Genomic DNA, 22,448 nt, shown 5'->3' on the forward strand with positions numbered 1-22,448 from the left:
TTTTTTGGTAACTCAGAGGTTTTTGCTCAGCTTACTCAGCATTGCAACAGTAAACAGCAGGATTGTGATGACTTTCACTGACAATGTAGCAGAAGATTCAATGAACTGAATGGTTTTTTTTTCTTTCCATCTTCAGGTTTCAACTGCTGCCACATGCTTTTGTAGTCATTGCAGCATCAGGGCTTAAAAGATTAAAACACATCCTATTTGGATCAAAAATAGCAACCCACTAGGGAAAAGCTAACCCTGCCTTCTCTTTATTAATTGGCTTCTTATTGCTTGGATCAGTCAGTCAGGCTTAAAGAAATGCAGAAAGTGAAATTTAGTTTCCTGAGAAAAATGCAGACAGATTTCCAGCATGGATACACACCTAAAAAAAATAATGTTTGTGTGTACGGTTAGAGGGGATGGTAATGTGATGTGCATTACATCAAGCACTTGCTGAGAGCTTCTGCACAACTGAGCCAGCAGTATTGTAAAAGTGAACAAGGTCACCTTGATGTCACAACAGTTCAGAGACCAGAGCCACTGCAGATCAATTCTATGATATTCCAGAGCACATAAATCTATATTTCTTACACTTGCATCTATATATATACACACACACACGCACGCACACACACACAAATTAAACTACAAACTGCATAATGCTAGTGAGGATACATACGCGGAACCACTTGGAGTAGCATAATCATCAGAATTACCCCTCAGAGTCAGTATTTTTTAAACAGTAACCTTGTATTATAATGACTAACAGCAGAGGGTGCTGTGTTCACTGTTACAATTTGTTTTAATGGGAGTTTTTTTTTTTTTTTGCCAATTAATTAATAACCTGTAAACTTACGAAAATGACAGAAAATAGCAGATGTGTATATATATATATATATATATATATATATATATATTTATATTTGTTTTTTTTTTAACTTTATTTATTCCTTACCACTGCTTAAAGTCTTTTGGTCCAACTGCTCATCATGTCAAGCTGCAGAGATGAAGCAGCAGGGCATCTTCTTCACTCATTTCAAATCTAATTAAAACCACAGTTTGGATTCCCACTTAGAAGGGCATTTGGAGCAAGTTTTTGGATTGCTCAGTTCACAAGAATAATTTGCACCCAAGTGGATACATTCAACAACAAAAAAAGACAACTCACTACACACAAAGCAGAGCCGTTTCTGCAGTACGGACTAATAATAATAATAATGTATACTTAATACTGAAATTCTTCTCTGCATTTTACCCATTTACCCCAAGGGGTAGCAGTGGGCTGCCAATTGCATGTGCCCGGGAAGCAGCTGGATTGGGGTTAAGGGACTTGCTCAACATCCCACAGTGATGGCCCTGGAGAGATTTGAACCGGTGACCCTCCGATTACAAGCCCGCTTCCTTAACCACTGTTAGTGATGGCATTATGCTACAAGTTGAATTGCTGCATTGGTGTGAATAACACCAGCATGTACTTTAAGAGAATTTCTAAGCAAAAAAAAACATACATGCACAAAAGCTTAAAGGTAGGGTAGGTAATTTTCGCCAGGTACACTTTTTAAGTTTTTGGTTGGTTTGGTTTTCTTCATGTCCTGAAGGAATTAAGATCTTATGTACTCTGAAAAAGGAACAAAGAAAATCTGTCAGCTGTAAACCTGTAAACAACTTCGACCAATGAAAAAAGACGGTTCGTTTTTTTGTTTGTACTCGACCCCTCGCATGCATGAGCCCACGCTCAAAGTGTGTCACCGGTGACGGACTTAAAAGAGTTTTTAGTCACGTTTTTTTAACATATATGATAAAATTTAGTGTTTACTTACTGCTGAATGAGACATGAGACGACGTAGTTTCTACACAATACAAGCTGAAGTCTGCTTCTGGAGCGCTGGTGCTCGTGCACTTGAGTGAGATGGAGCACAGAGGGGAGGGGGAAGAGGGCCGTCGGGGAAGCTACATTCAAAATCATGCTTGCTTTCAAAAATCACCCACCCTACCTTTAAGTTTTCTAAACAAACAGGCATGTTGGCTGGTTTCCAAAAGCTCAAGAGTTTGTATTGCTACGCTATTGCTATTTTCTACACATAATAGTCGTTTCTGTTTAGTATGCTCAGACAGTCAAACCCACAAGGGAAACAAACAGTGCATGCACAAGGACAACCACCAACTGAGCGTGCAACAAATTGAATTCAACACTCATTACGCTCAAACACTGTGTCACACTGCAGACCCCCAAGAGGCTAATAGCAAAGACGTAGAAGCATGTGAGAAGTGGATGGTTGAATGAAATCATAGGCAACTGCCCCAATTCCTCAATGAATGCTGCAACACAAGGGCTAAGGATTCAATAAGATTCTAATAGTCCAGTGGTTCCCAAAATGTTCACAGTGCCGCAACTCTTCAGACATTTAACCTGAGGTCATAACCCCCATACTCCTGCACACTTAAAAAAAACATAATAATGTAATGTCATATACAATAAATACTGTGAAATTTTGCCCTGAATTTTACCTATCCTGTTGATATATATATTTTATATAATAAAAAATTCTACATACAAATATTTTCAATGCCATAAAACAAAGTGACTGAACAAAATGACGACGATGCACATTTTTGCCGTCAACGTTATCAATTATGTTACTAATCATTTTTGCATTATTGTATATGTTACACACATTGTGATTGGCACAAATCTATATATAATTTTATTTTGCCCTACCGGCAAGAATCTTTAACTCCTCCTTTTGATTAAATAGTTTCTCTGTCTGAAGCTGCATGACGAAGTTCTGAATGTATAATTTGTGGAAAGGCATGGAGGCTCCTGACTGCTGGTTGATTTATATTCAAGTTTCGAATGTTGCTGTGCTGTTTTTTCAATTTCTATTCACGTATCCCCTATAACAATTTGAGTGCCCCTGGGGGTACCCGTACCCAACTTTGGGAACCTTGGTAATCAACAAACCTCGAACACAGCCAGAGCGTAGGGGTGGCCCAACGTCTGTGCAGAAGATATGTGCGTTCGACGGTGAGCGCCGTTCAGGTCCACGCTGGCAATGAGGTGAAGTTTGGAATCCACCCAGTACAGCCGTTTGTTGGCCACATCTGTGAAGCACACACACACGCACACACACACAAACACAGTGGCCATTGATTTTCTTTGTGGTTGATGCTTTTCCTGTTTGACCAAACAAATCCCTTTAAGTAGTATCGATTTACTATAAAGCGTTAGATTAAAAATCTTAAACAACAGCAAGTTTATTCATGTCATTCTATTAATATTCACAACAACTACTCTTTGAACATGACATGAATCAGCGTAATAACATTTAAATATCTGCTATTAAGCATATTAAGCACAAGTCCAATCTGTCACTGTTTTAAAAACCCTTCTCTATGTGTTGGTGAATACTCTCTCTCTCTCTCTCAGTCTGCTGTGTAAACCAAACAAACAGGAGGTAAAATACAGCTTCTCATAGCTCACCTAAAGTGATCCCGTTGGGCCACTCGATGTTATTGGCCACCAGCACCTGACGGTCCACTCCATTCATACCAGCTTTCTCAATCTTGGCTCGTGTGCCCCAGTCGGACCAATACATAAAGCTGAAACAAAATCAGACGAGGTGTGAGTTTGGTGCCTGAGCTTTATAACAAAAAACAGTAACATTTCTCTTTCTTTTGTATGTTTGTGTTGCTCTTGCATAAATTCAGCATACTTCATGACACTGAGGATTTTTTTAAATTTAATTCAACTTTATTTATATAGCACAAATGAAAACAATAGTCATCTAGAAGCTGTTGTAAAAATATAAAATTCTTAAGAAAAGACCCAACAAATCAACATGAACATTTGTCTCTGGAGTTCAGCTTTATCCTGGTTGAGAAGAAGAAAGTTACAGCTCATCCAGAATTTGATATCTTTAAGACAGGCCTGGAATTTTAATAACTGGTTTCATCTGATTTCATTGACAAATAAAGCTGTCTATCATCTGCATAGCAATGGAAATTTAAAATTTGTTTTGTTAAAAATTCCTTAAAAATATAATACTTCTGATCTCTAACGGTTCTTTTGATATTTTACGGCATTTAAAAACAAATATTCTTATTTTTTCTGCTTTAATAAAGATATCCACTCACCCGTGGTGGGGATCCAGCGCTAAGGCACGGGGCTCGCTAAGGTCTATGCTGATGAGGACATGCCTCTTTGTTCCGTCCACTGAGGCCACAGAGATAGATTTGTCCCCAGAGTCTGTCCAGTAGAGGTTGTGCTGGAGCCAGTCTAAAGCCAAGCCAACGGGCGTCTGCAGCGGCGAATCAACAAGCAGCACCTGCTGGGAGGGGTCACTGGCCTCGTGGATGAAGGCACTGCAAGAGTGGAATCAATAGTGGCAATGTTGTAGTATAATAATTTTACCTTAAAGTCAAAATCAACAATGATATTTACAGTTTTCTTTTTAAATTATTTATCCACACTGAAGCTCCATTTTTTGTAAATACTGTGATAATACTTATTCACAGTGACCTTTGGTGACTTCATTAAGAGCCAATTGCATTTAAAACCTTCCTGAGATTCTATTCAGCACATGAAAATAACTAAGAAGTTGGTGTCCAGTCTACTAACGCCCAAAAGGCCTTTGATTAGGTTGAAAGGCCTTATTTAGTTGAGACACTCAGATGATTTGGGTTCAATGAGGCTTTTATTGACTGCCTGAATATAATCCATCTCAGTCCAGTATCTGCTTTCTCACTAATACACACAAATCTCAAACTTTTGATTTGCAGTGCGCTGTAAGGCAGGGAATAGGAATTAGAGCTAACTCAGTTATTTGGGGTGGGAACTTTGGTAATGTTGAAAGTCTTGGTCATCAGTAAACTGAGGATTTATTGATCTGTTTCTGTTTACTTCTAACCTACATTACATCATTTAGTAGACCGTGTAGGTGTACACATCACTGTAAAAAATGTGAGTTTATGCCCATAAACAATCATTTATGCCCCATTATTATGGCATTTCTTCTCTTTGTCCCTGGTTGTGTCTGCAGCTGTATTTCCTCAATTGCAGGTAAATCCCGTGGCTGCAAATTACTTTATAGTGTGTCATAAAGTTCACATCAGACATATCAGGGAGGTGAGCCTTAACAGCAGATGGCTCTAGGCGCTTTGGTTTTACAACCTTTCTCCTTGGGTTACACAAACAACAGACCAAGGGCGAACATCAGAATTGAGCGTGGCTCCTGCTGAGATCCTAGCAGCTCCAGCAGGTTTTTGTCTTTTAGCACTCTTGTCAAATACTTAAATAAATCCATAATCCTGACTCCAGGTCCTTTGCTTTGTCCCCTTCATCTAAACCCATTGTTTGACCCATTTATTTAAAATGAACTTCACCTTTCTTGGGCTCAACATTTCCAGAAACCCACAACATTTTTACTCAAGTTGAATTTTGGATATGGTGGATAAAGTATTTCAATTAGTGGTCGCGTCAGTGATATTAAAATGGTTATTCTCCTGAGATTCTTTTTAAAAACATTCTCATTTATTTGCTGCTGTCTTTGTTAAACAATATGATTCAGTTGTCCTTTCATTAGTCTGTGGAAACAAACCCTTTCACATCTCTAAAGCCCACCTACACAAACACTCAGTCTCTGTATTTAGACACCATTACTGGGCTGCTAATGCTAATCTAAGGGCAAATTAGTTTCCCTGACAATGACTGGTCTGATGTCGTCACATCCTGGGTCAGAATTGAGTCCATGTCAGTTTGACAAACTTCTCTCTTGGCATTGTTTTTTTTTTTCCTAAAGTACAGCCTCCTCATAAATTGCTCATCTCAACCATAACTTTATACTCACAAATTATCTGAAAATATTGCACGAAATATAATGAAAAGAAGTCCTAGTAATGTCGAAAAGATTGTCAGCTAATGCTCCAAAAGCACACAATCACATAATAATAATAATGGCTTGGATTTATATAGCGCTTTCTTCGAGGAGACTCAAAGCACGTTACAGAAACCATTATTCATTCACACCAGTCACTCACACAGTCATACCGGTGGTGGTAAGCTACAATGTAGCCACAGCTACCCTAGGACAGACTGACAGAAGCGTGGCTGCCATTTCGCGCCTACGGCCCCTCTGACCACCACCAACATTCATGCACAATTCATACTCACTCATACAAGGCAATGTGGGTAAAGTGCCTTGTCCAGGGACACAACGACAATGACTTGGTTAGAGCGGGATTTGAACCCCAACCCTTCGGTTACTGGACAACCCACTCTACCTGAGCCATGGTCGCCCCAACATGTTTGAACCAGGAATGATGGATGGTGTGTTTTTGGAGTAAAGAACGGGCTACATTGTATTAGAGATCTTTACATCTCCAGCATCTTTCCCTCTGCTCCAGCTAAATATCACCTTCCTCACTCACAGATCAGACATTTCATAGGGAACACCTCAGAAACCACAGTTTAAAATGATATACTCTTCCACTGCCAATTCTAGACATTTGATTACTCACTTAATCAATGCTTTTGAGGCACCAGTCATCATAAGGATGCATGAGCAGAAGAGTAGGGTGTTCCACTGTCAGATGATCTATGGAAGGAAAGCTTGTCCAACAACTGCTCTATCAATTCTAGATATCGATAAATTCAATTTAAAGTCACACACATACTGCATCTCACTAAAAATGAACTTCGATACATTGGTAACACTTTCCTTGAAGTTTTATACATAAGGCTGTCATTATCTGTCAATAGCATGAATAAAGTGTCATGAACGCTGTCATTAAGTATCTTTTGCTAAATTATAACACCATTGGAGCTATGTTAGCATTCTTTGGGTTAGGTGAAGGGATCAAGCGGGGTTAGGTAGGGTTAGGGTAACAAACAACACTTAATAGCAGCCTTCATGACACCTTATTCATGGTAATGACAGGTGTCATGTCATAATAATGACAGCCTAATGTCAGCCTTAAGTATAAAATTACAAGTGTTACCTCTACATTTATGAATCACTGTCTTTAACGTGTGATAGACACACTCGGCAATGTGGTGTAATATATTCAATTGTTTTTTTCAAACAATACAAAATACACATTCAACCAAAACACAAAGCTGGTAATATTTGGCTCTTTAGATAAGACGGCATCACTTCCTTCTCTGTATAAGGAGGCTCTCAAAATAGGCAGGATTGCAGCCAAAAAATAACATTGCTAAAGTTCTAAACTTCTGCAATTCAGAAGTGTGCTTTCTGTGTGTTTATCATTGTGAATAAGCTGGTCATAGTGGCTGATCATGTAAAACACTGAGATAATTATTGAGGCATCTGTGCAATTTAATTAAATTAATTTATTTATTTCCACACTAATTAATCTCCATCACTAAATGACTACTCTATGGGGGAATCAATTTTAAAGAACCTTGAGTAAAGTAAGCAAGAAAAGTCCATTTAGTACATTGATTTAATAATTTGTGGACACCCATAAGCTGCAAATGAGCCCAAACAGGACAAAGCTGCCAATATGTATAAAGTAGTTCTCTACCCTCCACTGGGCTGTAATATGGACTACAGAGTTGGGAAAATGGTGCTGGGATTGGAGCGACAGCCTGTAGCCTTGGGCTTTGAGTAAAGCAGGTTCATTCTGGGGTGAGTGTCTTTCTCACAAATGCCACTTATCAGAATAGACACAGTCCCACACTGGGCATGGCCCACACGCTAATGGTTCGACCCCGGCAGAGGTGCGAGGTGAAGGCTTTTCACCCAACAGGAAAGATTTTTCCCTCTTGACATCAATGTCATTAGAACAGAGCGCTCCAATTTGAAAGCTCGCTGGGGATTACGTGTGCGTGAAATAGAATAGCAAAGGGGATTTTTTCTTTCTCTCTCATAATACTGAGGCAGTATTGTGTTTCTTATGGATTTTTATACACGTCTTAATGGCTTTTAAGAGTTAATCAACCAAAATACAATGAGCCAATAAGTTTTCTAGAAAATTTCATCAAGTCCAATCCTTAATTTTTGAGTTGGGCTGTTGTATATAATAAATAAATAAATAAATAAATAAATAAAGACAGGCAAAAATATAAGCTCCTAGGCAGAGGCAACAATAAGGCTGTATTCAAAATTATATACTAAAGTACTATCCACTACACTAGTATAGTATAGTATATGTATATCTAGTATATACTATATACTACAAGTATGGTTAGGAGGATTAAGATGGTGACCGTTCCCACTGAAGTATATTTCAAAGTTTCCTAAGCTGCATTTCGAACAAACACCAAAAACCTGAAGCACACTGAGGCTAAATATCAGCGTTGATTCTCCAGCGTTGAAACTTCTGAAAGCATTTTAAGTGAGAAAGTGACCAAGTAGAATATCAACATGTGGTCATTTAATCCATAAAACTCACGGAAACACATTTCATGCTGATATTTCAGAGAATTTCTGAGACCCGCCATTGTGCTACTGACTGAACTTCCAGTTAACTTCAAAATAAGAGCCCTATTTCCAAGAGTGTTAAAAACTAATGGAAGACAAGAAGAGATGCTATTTGACTTTTAGCTTGAAGCACTTTCCGCTCGCAATGCATCATGGGGCGGTTGAGTATGACTAGTGTAACCACCGTGCATACTTAAAGAATGTCCCGATATAGTATACATTCGGATATTTGTTGCATACTCAATCTTTTCATACTATCTAATGTGAACGCACTACATCGTCATTTTAAAGTCAGACTTAGTATGAGTAATACGTTAGTATGCGATTTCGAACAGACAGGCTCTGTGTCTAGAAATGGACTGCCCACCAAAGATTTGTACCTGCAGCAAACCCTTTGTCTCTTCAGGGAGAACATGCAATTTCCACTCAAAAAGAATGAGGTTAAGGTGGGTTTGAAGCTACGGACTATAGAAAGGTAAGAGGCCAAACTGTAGTGTTTGTGAAAATAAGTTCAGAAAGCCACTCAGAGCTTCTGCACTTTGCTTACCTGTAGATTTTACGGTGAAAACGGTCACACCAAAACACGCGGTTGTTGGCCACATCCAGATCCAGAGCCACTGCGTTCTTCTGTGTGGACACAACCTGACTGTGGTCCTTCTTTACCAGGTCAATGCGTCGAACTTCATGCCGGGTGGTGAACAGCAGGTAAGGGCTTTTACCTACAATGAGGAACAAAGGTTTTTATCTCAATATACTGTAGTTACACAGTCAAGGGTACTGAATACATTGATATCCATTCATGGATGAGTGTTAGTTATTATACCATCAGACTGGCAACTTAGCAGAAGTAATATGGTTTGAATTACCTAGCAAAATGTAAAGTAATCAAATCATTTAAGCTTCATTGTGAATCAAAAGAGATTACACACACAAGAAAAAAAAAATATATGCTTGATATTTAGTGCTGCAATGAAAAGCTTTTGTAGTGTCGACCTTGATTGCAAACACTGTGTACCAAAGAATTGGTTGCTCATCTACTGGCTTCATCTCTGACGTTTTTTCCGAAGTCAATAAATCACTGAATTTCTTACACTGAGGACAAATACTACAACAGGGTGTAAGTCCTGTAAAATATCCTCCTCTAAGAGCAGGTAAAAAGCACAGTTCATCAAAAATGCCCGAAGAGTTGTTTCGTAGATCCAAGTGTCAGCATGCATTATTAAGCTTTATGTTACCTTTTATTCACTCTTTGCAAACATCAATCAGACATAAGTTTGTAGCTACTTTGTACCAAAGAAAGTTTCATTTCCCACAGTGTATGGAATCACATCAAACATATGTCAACGAATTTAGCCACAAAGACAATTTAAAGGCACACCGTGGACTTTTTGAGTATACAACTATGTAAATTTAGAGAGACGGACCGTCTTTGGCCAGTTCATGTGACCTGAAGCATGCTTGTAGAATGTTTCACTTTACGGCAGTCGTGACCACAGGCTCTTATATGTATAGTTCCAAAATATGGGCATTTCCCGACACGGCGCCATTGCTGTGGGCAGCTGAAACAAGTTTGGCCTCTGTTTACAGCCAAAAGAGCACAATATGGTAGTTTTGTGTTGGGTTAATGGTGCACTAATCGTCGCAATAGTTCAGTTAAACGTGGATTCTTCTTCGGGATAAGGATTGGCTCCCAGCCCCGCTTCAAGCTTCAACCGGGGCTGGGCTTGCACAGCGACTACAGTCTATGGGCTGGAGTATGGGCCGGAGGAGGAGCCGCCACCGCCTCATTCTTCTCCCCGCCGCCGGAGACCCGGTGCTCAGCCCTCCATATAGATTGCGTGTCAAACTCAAGGCACGGGGGCCAAATACGGTCCTTTGGAGCATGCAATTCAACTTGTAGGAGAAAGTAAAAAAAAGCATAAATCATTGTGTTAATTATAAATCAATTGAGTTGTAGATATCTCTCTAAATACAAAAAAATAATGAGGTCAGTCAGTTAGTTGTGCATTTATTTTGTGTATTTATTAGTTTTTTTGTTCGTTTATTGAGGATTCATCATTGTTTTGTACTATGTTTGAATACAGTCGTGTCCGTCCTCCTCCTTCGTCTCCAGCTACGTTCAGGTTCTACACCCAATGCGACTTACTGTATATTGTACTACTGTATAGATACTCAAACTAGGATAAATAACCTTTGTATTTAACTTTTGAATAAAAAATTTACCACCAAATTCACCAAAAACCTGATATTTAAAGGCAGAGAAGTCAAAAGACAGATAGTGGCAGCATGTGTCTGCATAGATAATTTCAACAATCTAGGTATTTGTGTTAGGATATAAACTGAGCTTCTTTGTGGTGATATAACAATTACTAAATAAGAGAAAAAGACAAATCTTCAAATTTCTTTGTGACATTTTGTTGCTGTACAGACCTACATGCTGTCCTTTATAATTGTCAGTCAATTTTAGTGAACCATTTATTCAAAACAGGTAGACTTTCCACTCCCTGTAAGCAGAAATGATGACGAAAATAATATATTTAAGACTACTGTAGTCTTTAGTTTAAGAAAAATAAACTGCAGCATTTTCAGAGCCTCGGGATCCAAATCAACACATTTGATCTCATTTATAAACCAGTTAAATAAGCAAAGATGGGAGGGAAATTAGCTTTACACAGAAAATGACACTTGCGTGTAATTGGCTGGCTAAAAGCTTTCGGCCATGCATGGAGGTCATAGAAAATTAATCGGCGTTTCACTTTGTTACCCACAAGTCAGACAACTGCTATCAACAAGCCCGACACTAATTACTGCACTTCACTAACTAATTAGCCTCGGCTGCAAAACAGCCAGGTAACCTCAAAGAGCTAACACACACACACACACAGCAAGAGTAAACACATCAGTCACAAACAAACAAAAACTCCACTTTAAGGGCAGATTTGGCCTTAAAGTGGAGAATCAATACTGCCTATTTCAACTTGGTAATTACACAAACAACTGCAGAGCAATGATAAGAGCATGTGAGCAGGAAGATGATTTTGATGATGAGAAGTGGAGGGTTTGACATGGAACACAGAAGATGGAGAGTCAAGCTCTGCACTAATGAGGCGTCAGTGCATCAGAGAAGTTATTTGGTTAGCAGCAGAACAATAACACGGCTTGTTAGACTTTTAACAGAGGAAATAAAAAAACTTGTTAAGCAGCAACTCCAGACATCCTATAAAATAAAAAAATAACCTCTAACTACTTTGTAGTAACATGTGAACAAGGCATGATGAATGTAACATAGAATTAACTATGTAACATAGAATTAATTAATAACTAGAATATTTGCATTTCCTGAAGAAAATGCAAGTGAGGATGCAGGTGCTGGCCCACGTCATTGAGCTCTGCATCAGCATTAGCCTAGCATTAGCGTTAGCCTAGCATTACCTAGCATAAACATTAAGAAGCATAAACAGTAGTACTAGTAGTAGTAATTGGCCTAGCATTACATTTTACTGAGCGTTAGCAATAGCCTACCATTAGCCATCAGCAGCTGAATATTTTAAAAGTTGAATGGTTAAAATTCATTGAAGAATGGCTGAACAGCTGAAGTTCAAAGTTGATGCCGTTAAATCTTAAAACGCTGAAATTCCCAATCAAAATGAGTGGGGACATTTAAAAAAAAAATGAAAAATTTAAAAAAATTGATAGAAGTTCATAAATGTACAAACAGCCCTGTGCTGAATTTTGGACACGTTTTGATATCTTAATTGTCAAAATTGGTCAAACGCTGAAGGAGTTGAAACACACCAAAATTATGTGACACAGCGGTTATACAAAACAGCGGACTATCACCTTGAATGGACTATTCCTGTAATCTATACATAAGATGATGACAACAAAGCAATGTAGCAGCTCTGGTAAATGTCTGAAGCAGTTATGAAGCACACACTTCATAAAACGGTGTTTTTCTGACTCACAATCACAATATCCGCGTAAATGTGTAATTTTCGGCTGAAAACAACAAGTGTGTGTGTGAATAGCAAAAGAAAGTCGCTAGTGATCAACTGTTGTGTGGAGTCATATGTAGAGTCCGCATCTATAGACAGCTCTAAAACTCTAAGACAGCTAATAAACCTCAAATACTATGTTGTTGGGGTTCTTAGAACATATGGAGATGGGTGAAAAATAGCATAATATGTCCCCTTTAATTTTGGTGGAATCTGTGAGTTGTTCTGTTGCTGCTGCCCGCCTCAGCTGCAGCTGAGCTAAGCTGGTGAAAGTGAAACGGTGTCTGGCTTCGACAAGTAAAAAGTAGCTGAAGAAGGCTTGTCTCTCAATTTAACACAATTCTGTGTGATATGGGTGGGTGGGAATAAAAGGGGTTGGGGTTGACTGATGTAGGCTGTACATTAGGCTAGTGCCAGTGGGTATCTGGAAACGTGGGTTGGAGTTTACTGGAGATGACTGGCAAAGTTAATGTGCCATCTGTTATTGAGACAATGTAATGTTTTAAGATAGTCATATTTGGCTATTTTTTCAAGAACCTATTTGTTTTACTAATTCCTACTGGATATGCAGTGACTTTGCCACATGTCGGACAACTTTATTCTGCCACTTACTTTCTGTGACTCGTTTAGGCAAACTTGGCCTGTCCTTCTTTTAATTGGCTTTATTATTATGCATTGGCATGTTTTCATGTGCAAGCCTTCAATAAATATGATCAAAGTAATTTACAGTTTACACTTGTGTTATTTATAGGACATGTGTTTTGTCTATTTTGTTGCATTTCTAATTTATAAATGTAGGCAACTTGCATGGATAGGACAATGTTATATTTTTAAAGGGTAACTTGCTTTAGGCTGATAGGTAATTGTAGGCCTCATTGTGAGGCTATTGTGGTGCCAATGCAATTTCTTTTTAATGTGTAGGTCTTCATAAATAATTTCAAGCAGCATACCCATGTGTTGAGTCAGTGTTTCAGGCCGAAAGTGTCATTCAGCCCCTTGAGGTCTCACTTGAAAAAAATCTGGCCCTCTGACCAATTTCACCCTGGCATCCCTGCTTTAATATTTGGGAAATCATACATATTTTATGGCACAATTATAAAATATAAAAACACTTCCCAGCCATTGTTGCTCACCCTCTGCCTTGCACGTCTTGGTGACTGGGTCCATTTCATATCCATCATAACATTCACACTTGAAATCGCCTTTATAGTTGATGCAGATCTGGCTGCACGCATCAGGGTTCTCACACTCATCAATGTCTGCAGAGAGAAGAGAGGGCAAAGAGGTTCTCCTTCAGCTTAAAGACGGCAGACACACAGCAATATTCCTTTCAAAGACGGTGACAAATAACACCAGAAACTGAATTCTCAACATGTAGAATAATGATTTTAATGCAATGACAGCTGTAATGGAGGGGTGCCCGTTGCTGACTGAAAGTGTGGGAGGGAAAAAAAAGCCCTGAGTAGAGTCTACAGCCTGTAATGGCTTCTTGGTTTTTTTTAGGTGTGATGAAGACGTGTGGGTGTAGTGTTAAAGGAGAGGGAAGCATGTGAATCAGAGGATGGCCAAGAATCAAACAGCCAGAGTCAAACACATCTGTACCTTTGCTGTTTGTTGTCGATGACACGTCTATGTAAGTTGTGTTTTGTGTGTTTCAAACATTCAGTTTTTGTGTTATCTCTCTCTAGATTAGACTCAAATATAGGAGTATTCAGGTGTGCCTAAATTATTTTATACCGCATAAAATATTCATGTTGTGCTATGTATAAGGTTATTTGAAACATGCATTTACATGCCTCATCTCTGTTGAGCACGATGCTAAATCCAATATCAACTCAATTTTGATTTATTAGTGTTGAATGTGGCTGTAAAGTATTTGATAAGGATGTCCGATACCGAATACCTATACAAGTACCTATTGATGCGAATACAGATGCTATGATAAAACACAATTTTTGTTTCACGTTTAATGTGCGATACGGCACATTCCTGCACTTATTTAAGTCTTGTTTTTTTTTTAATAAAATTTTATGTTTCTGTTATTTTAGATCTAATTAGCATCCTCACTATTGTTTACCTTGTATCTTATTATTATAGAACTGCTTTTTGTCCACTAACTCTAGTTTTACTGACCCTGGTACCCCAGTGTAGAGAACAGTGAGAACACTGCTGCTGCCTTCCGCCGTTTTTGTAAGTTTAACGAATATTGATTAATTGGCAAATGTTAATTTCCCATTCAAACCTATTGGAACATTGACATTATAAAGGACAGTCATTATGGTGTCATAGGTTGTTGTACTCAGCAGTCAAGTACAAAATCCTTTCAGAATAAAAGATGATTCTGTGAAGATTGCAATTGACCCTTTCAAAATGAAGGCATGATTAATAAAGTTTATCTCGGGCCACAGCACCCCCTGCTGTTGGTCATTATTAATACTGATTACTGTATTAATAATACTGACTCTGAGGGGTTATACAGACTTCGAGTAGTTATACTGACTCTGAGGAGTTTTACTGACTCCGAGGAGTTATACTGAGGGATTTACTGACTTCGAGGGGTTCAGCTTATGCATTCTCACTTGCATTTTTTTTTGGGAAATGCAGTTTTTGTAGTATTGGCTTGAAATGAATTAGTATTTTATATTTTTATGAGTTAAGCTATTAATTCATCAATTTATTATATTTGCCAATCTTGAAGGTTTTTAAGTAAACAAGTTAAAAAACAAACCGTTGCTGAGACACAGTCTACGGCTTCACCTACTGACCCACTTATATAATTGCTAATATCATTATTGGTATTACTTCTAATTTCTGACAGTCTGTTGCTAGGTTCTGTAACATCGATTCCTAGAATGGTTTCCTATGAAGGACACATCCTTGAGATTAAGAAACTCCCTCAACATGCACCATTGATTTCCCGGTGGGAGTGACAAGCACAGCCTATAGGAGCAGACAGCTTGGGAAAAGCAAGATGTCAAAAGCTGTGCAGCACACACACACGCACACAGATGCACACACACACACACAAGCTCGGACTTGCTTGTTCAGCAGCAGGCTTTACTTAGTTGATATATCTATCAATCAAGAAACACAGGCTACTAGAAATACCTCCACAAGTCTTCTTGTCCAGTAGCTGGTATCCGGCAGGACACTGACATTCAAAGCCAATCGGTCGGTCCATGCAGATGTGGGAGCATCCGCCATTATTGATCATACACTCGTTCAGACCTGAGAGGAAAGAAAAAAGAGTTATAAGCAGAGGCATTACAGGTAAAAGTCAGATTTAGAACTAAGAAATTTTGTCTTTGCTGGTTAAAACTGTGATATTTTATTATCACAGATTGAAGTGAAGTACATGCGTTGCAAAGATCTGGAACATTTTACTTGGTTATAAATAAAGGCTGAAATTACGCTGTCTTTATTATGACATGACACCTGTCATTAGCATTAATAAGATGTCATAAAGGCTGTCATTAAATGTTATTTGCTGCCCTAACCCTACCTATCCCCACTAGATCCTTCCACCTAACCCAAAAAAAGCCAACATAGCTCCAAAGGTGTCATAATTTAGCAAACACTCAAAAGCTGGGTTTCCATTAAAGTTTTTCGCAACATAAAAGCAATATTTCTAAATTTTTCCATTGAAGTTTGTTTTGGGCACAGGCCTCATAACCCCTGTGAAATCTCATCCCGTAAGACTTTGCTGCAGGAAGATGGATGTTCCAAACCTCCTTATAACACTCTGTATTCCTTTTGTTGTTTCACGTCTAATGTGGCAGTAAGTATAATGCTAAGAAATGTCTCAGAAGTACCGCGCCATGCATTCTTGGAGAAGTGGTCATGTGACCATGTAAGTCACATTCTGTGATGTGTGTTTGCAAAAAAAAAATGTTTCCTATAGCGCTTTTGCGACACATTTCAATATCGAAACGTCTGAAATTCCTCCTCATTTTTTAGCGATATTTGAGTGTTTTTTCAAAATTCAGGTGTTTCTTTTACCAGTTTCTATTGCCCTATTTAGATTTTGCGCATTTCCAAGGGTAATGGAAACACAGCTAATGACGGCTTTCATGACACCTTATTCATGCTAATGACAGATAATATCAGCCTTATGTAAAAAAAACTTCAAGTATTACCGAAAATTCTCTCAATTTATGCCAATTCATCTCAGATTTTGCATTAAGATTTTTTCCATTCTCTGTGAATCCTTATATCAGGCCTTCTTATGTAGGTGGGAGAAGTAATCAAAGACAGCACCATACAGAAGTCTAAAAAAAAAAATCTGTTCCATATTTTGCGATGTGAACTGCACGTGCAGACTAGAGTGGTGTGTGCTGTAATCTTTGGGTATCCCAGGAGGATCAATTACAAGACACAAGAAGGACATCTAAATCAAACAACTCCGCAGACATTTTGGCAAAGGCAGATTAACCTAAAAATGACAGAATTTTTTTTTTTTCTTTTTCCCTAAAGGAAGTGACAAAACAACCATCACTTTGAGAAATGGGTCGAGGCAGCTGGCAGAGTGGCACAAAGATGGCACACAACAAAGAAGGTAGAGATTTGACTGTGCAGCACGTTAAGGCGGATTAGAAGTCAGCAGCCAAAACTGTCCTGTCTGTCTGTAACTCTATACAAAATGCATTACAGCCACAAACAAAGTGGAAATACAGTTGTTCTGTATCACATTGCAAATGTAATATGTATGTATGTTGTGAAGATTTTTATGGTCTTTAACAACATATTTCCATTGTAGGCTTGGACAACAACGCATCAGAAAGTAAGAAAGCTATAAGTAAGAAAACAATAAATTAAGTAGACTTTATTTAACCCTCGGGCCATAAAAATGTATTGAAAAAATTTCCCACCTGTTTTTTCACATCAGATCTTTTCAACAACTCCACGCCTAACCATAAATATAAAGTTTTCATTCCGTTTCTGATTTTTTTTTAAATTGTTTTTATGCCCCTCTGTCATAAAACATTTTTTGTTTTAATGAGAAAAACACAAAACATGGTGGAAGTGGAACATTTGATATTAACTTATTACAACCTTGAGTAGGTCGATAATTGATAGAAACATTGATTTTAAAGCATTATGACTTTTAGAGCTCAGGGCATTTATTGAAAAAATCTACACTCTTTGAGCTCAGGAACCAAAATGGTACCTTTAATAAAAGTGTCTTCAAAATGCTATATTTAAATGAGAATTTAAAAAACTGAAAAGGCAGAAGATAGCCGTAGGTCCCTAAGGGTGCCCCGAGGGTTAAACGATTGAATTTGTCTAATATACTGGAGAGAATAAAAAGTAAGCGGAAAACAATAAAATACAAAAGAACATACCGTACAACTCTCAATACAAGGAAGGCTTGACTTTTTTATATAACACCCAATTCAGTGTTACACATTTAGTCAATGAGCTTTCCATCCTCAGGCACTGAAAGCAGCAAAGCTACAGCACAAAATCATTTCAAGGACCCAGCAACTATTAGTGAAATTCACAAGCTCCAGACCTGGAGCCTCATTCATAACGGTTGCACACGCACAAAACGGGCCCTGCACACATTCCACGCAGATATCTTCTAAAAGTATTCACACTATTGAGTCTTTCCTTCTTAGCAGGAAGAGCATGATGGCCTCCCAGCGGGTTGTGGGTTTAAGCCTCACTGGTTTTTGGAGCGTTGAAAATTTACGAATTGAATGATTTACATTTAAAAGTAGAGAGCTAAACATAAACACAAACTTGCAACATTTAATCCAACTTTTATATTGTAGTTGTGAGTCAGGATGTTGATCACGATACCAGTGTGAGAGTAGATTGGGGTCAATTACTTTTTAGAATTACAATTACGTCTTCAATTATCCATGTTCAATTACAACAAAATACAGATTACGTTGACCAGCAATTTTTCTAATTACAATTAAAATTATTATTTCCCCCCTGAAATCCATTACAATTATGTTCAATTACTAACGTTCAAATGACATCCTCTTGTGTTAGCGTTCTGCTAGCATCTCTAATGATAACGGGTCAGTTTTGACCGGAGTCTTAAATCATTTGTAAAATACAGAAAAAATAAAATATCTATCATTTGGGAACAATATTTAAAAGACATATCAATCTATTTTGTTGTGACAGCAACACCTTTAGCTCTGTATGCGGTGGGTGGATGTTCATCTTTGCGTGGCATCTCTCGACACGCTGTATGTGCAAACAATAAAACCTACTTCCTGTTTCTGCTGAATGGGTGACAACAGTGTCAAAGAGCAGCTCGTTCCTTTTCTATAGCTCACTAGGAAAAGGAAAAAAAAGACAGTCGTCAACTGATTTCAAGGACAGCTAATGTTTCCCAGCAGGAAATCAAATGCGATGTTTACCATCCTTTCCTCCAGGGTCTATATCTCTCTTTTCACCCTCGATAAGCGGCCAGTTCCTATCAAACTGTTTCAATAAAATTAATAGCGCAATTTTGAGGACTAAAAAGCAAAGTAATGAGTCGGTATATTGTTAATGTGCAATAATTACTAATGAGATAGAAAACGTAGAATAGCCTGAACCATGTATCTCTGTTTTCCTGTTTTTCAGTCCCACCCCTTCATAATATCACCTTGGCGTATAATAGATTGTGTCTATCCATGTGGTTTCTCTGTGTGTGTTAATTAGTGAACATCTTTGTGGCCAAGGGCTGTGAGAGCAGCTGAGTGAGCTGGGCTTTCAATGAGCAGAGAACCAGAATATGCTAAAGCAGAGACAGATGAAGAGATGCTCTCAGAATCACTGAAAAGCCTGGAATATGAGTGACAACCAGTCGTTACATAAGAACAAGTAGCCTTTCGAGAGCAGTGGTTCTCAACCTCATATTATATTTATATATTTTTAACAATTCGAGCCCAATTTTGCTTATTATCTACACCAAACTTGCCATATGTTAACCTATTTTCATCACTTTTTCTTGCCATATTTTTGCTCCTTTTAATACATTTTTGCTACATTTCTGCCACTTCATCAAATTTCAATGCCTTTTCAGCACATTTTTCCAGTTTCAAGACATTTTCTTCACAGATAAACCCTTTCCACTACTTTTCCCACCTAATGTCACATATTGTCACTTTTATGCTCTTTTCACCATATTTCGTGCCTATTTTTTGCCTATTTAACCACATTTACGATTTGTCATTCCCATTAATTCCCAGTTTAAACTAATTGTTCCAAAATTTTTGAACCTTTGAACCTTATTTTTTTTTTTACCACTTTTTCTGTCCGTTTTGGGCCACTCTAACGTGCAACTTTTAACCAATTTCTGTGGTTATTAAAATCCAATTTTACCACCCTTTTTTAAAACATTTTTGGCCACTTTAAAAAAAAAAAAAGATTTACACCTTTAAGATGACTATATACTGTAGAGCTAATAAAAATAAATGTCTTGAATAACAGTGGATATAATGGTTATCACAAATTCATAGAACAACAAATCATCATCAAAAAGCTCTCCCCTTCATTCCCCCTTATAGATGGCCCTGTCTCCACATGACTGTTCTAGAATGTTCATGTCATGTTAAGTACAGTGGGGGTCCCCAGCTTATTTATTTTGGGGGTCGTGGGCTGAAAAGGTTGAGAACCGCTGTTCTAGAGGACGGCACGTCTGATTGGTCATTGCAGGACTCGCCCTGAACAATTAGCCCACTTATTAGGACACTTTCCTCAAGTCGACAACCTCAGAGGCAGTCATAAGATCTGTGAATAGAAAATCCTAGAATATCTTCAATATTATATCATAAAGATATTTCAACCTCCATCACAGATGAGTTGAGCTTCTTATTCAGTGCAGGTATTTCTCTTTTCAGTCGATTTCTTACCTTTTAAATAAGTGATGAAACACGACTGTTCCATTCAAGAAAAAAAAGACCTAAGCTTTATTAAAACCAAACTCTTTTATTCTTCTGTGTATAAAGGGAGACTGAAGACCAACTTATTAATAGTGCCAGGATTGGGGTAAATTGCAATTGTAATTGTGTAATTGATAATTAATTACAATTATGATGGAATTATACATGTAATTGAAAAAAACTATTGCTGTTATAATCATAATTTAAATTTAATTGAATTCAGATAATTGACTTTGCAATCGTATTTAGTATAGAAATTGTCTAATAACTGTTAATAACAATTTTATTAAAACACAAACCTGGTCTTAAAGTGTTACACATATGTACTTATTAACAATTATTAAAATATGTTTCATATCCACTTCTACCTGTCATTTGTCTAGTGGTATAGTGACTAAAAAAAAGGCTCAGACGCACACGCCAAAAATATTAATACCAATATTTTAATTGATTAGGAAGCCTAACAAGGTAACCAAGATGAGAAATAAATGAAATGATAGATAATATTTTTGTGTATTTTACAGCTGATTAAAGACATGGGTCAATAATTATAATTTTAATTGCAGTGTCTGTAATCATAATTGAGTAGTAATTGATGAACATGGATTATTGAAAATATAATTGTAATTGAAAAATGTAATTGACCCCAACCCTGTGTGCATCCTTTAAAATAAACATTTATTTTAACTGCTAACATTTATGGAAAAAGTATTTCACACTGTTAATATAAATGGCAGAAGTAGGTAATAAGAGCCAGAATAAATACAAGATTACAACTGCACTTTTCCCCCATCACTGACTGCAACTAATGCAGACGAATTTACTCCAGAACAACATAGAACGCAGCTAATGTGAGTGTGCCTCCACGTCCTTTATAAAGCAAGATAATGGGAGGAAGGAAGTGGTAATCTATTATAGCAAACTTGATTACGCTGCTCTAATGATTAGGTGAATCCATTCACAATAGACACACACCTCACAGTACAAAGCTCAGCTGACTCACATGATTATAAATGACTTTCATTTTACAGCAGAGGTTTATGTTGTTTTCTAACACTCAGAGACTAGTTATACAAACATGATTGTTGAGCAAAAGTGGGAGACGTGTTCACCTTGGCAAGTTGAAAAAAAAAATTATATATATATATATGTATATATATATTTCTTTACCGCATTCTTTCTTGGGCTCATCTGATCGATCCTTGCAGTCTTTGATGGAGTCGCACACCTTGGAGCTTTCGATGCACTCTCCATTCTTACACAGGAACTTCAATGGCCCTTCACATTTGGTAGCTGTAATATAGGAAGAAATTCACAAAGACAAGGCATTGGTGTTTCCACTATGAACAACTTTCAAATGTTGAGGGACGTCTCTTAGCCTCTTGCCTTTAAAGGGATATGTTTAATGATCAATTTGGCTGTTTTAGAGGATATTTAGCATTTGCTAAAATATCCTCTCTATGAGAAAGACTAATCTATAGACTAATGCAGCGTATTTCAACCTTGGGTCCTGACCCCATGTAGGGTCTCCTGGAACCTAAATGGGGTTGCCTGAAATGCATGGTAATTTCAAATATATATATATTTTTTAAATTAAAATACAACACAATCTATTTTCTAATTTCACTTTCTCAAATATAAATGAAGCTCAAATAACATGCAGTATAAAAATTTCTGAGGTGGTGCATCATAATCCTGGCTACTCTAAAATATTTGTGACACAGTATAACAAACATAATCAAAAATTCATTCTAGACAGAAAAGAAAAAAGTATTTGGGATCACCAGAAATTTGTGATATCAAAATGGGGTCACAATCCAAAAAAAAGTTGGGAAGCATTGAACTAATGAGTACAACATGCACACCAACATGAGAACATGCATACTCAGCAATAGAAAAACCAAGGAAATAAGCTTCCAGGTGAGAGGAAGAAGAGCTAACCACCGCCCCTACGTTTTATTCAGGGTAATGAAGTCCATAGAAATCATATATAACGACACCATCATCAAAATGAGAATAAAGCAGCTTCTTAAAAAAAAATGTTGCTCATTTTATTTATCATTGCCCACTTAATGCGTTTCATTTGTTTTTGTTATTCCGTGATGAACTATCATTTACTGTTGGCGTGTTTAAATTAT

At 37.6% G+C, this 22,448-nt stretch overlaps 1 protein-coding gene across 1 annotated transcript in view; it reads right to left on the reverse strand.

The window, feature by feature from the left end:
- Window positions 1-22,448, reverse strand: part of LOC114479198 (low-density lipoprotein receptor-related protein 8-like) — a 117,939-nt gene that overhangs the window by 11,130 nt on the left and 84,361 nt on the right. Inside the window, exons 7-13 of the mRNA XM_028472752.1 lie at window positions 21,481-21,603; window positions 15,533-15,652; window positions 13,558-13,683; window positions 8,977-9,148; window positions 4,123-4,350; window positions 3,470-3,588; window positions 2,951-3,090 (exon numbers count right to left, since the gene is read on the reverse strand). Of these exons, the coding sequence (XP_028328553.1) occupies window positions 2,951-3,090; window positions 3,470-3,588; window positions 4,123-4,350; window positions 8,977-9,148; window positions 13,558-13,683; window positions 15,533-15,652; window positions 21,481-21,603 (1,028 nt within the window). The remainder of the gene's footprint in view (window positions 1-2,950; window positions 3,091-3,469; window positions 3,589-4,122; window positions 4,351-8,976; window positions 9,149-13,557; window positions 13,684-15,532; window positions 15,653-21,480; window positions 21,604-22,448) is intronic.

Source organism: Gouania willdenowi, chromosome 17, assembly GCF_900634775.1.
Source record: "Gouania willdenowi chromosome 17, fGouWil2.1, whole genome shotgun sequence".
Lineage (NCBI taxonomy): Eukaryota > Metazoa > Chordata > Actinopteri > Blenniiformes > Gobiesocidae > Gouania > Gouania willdenowi.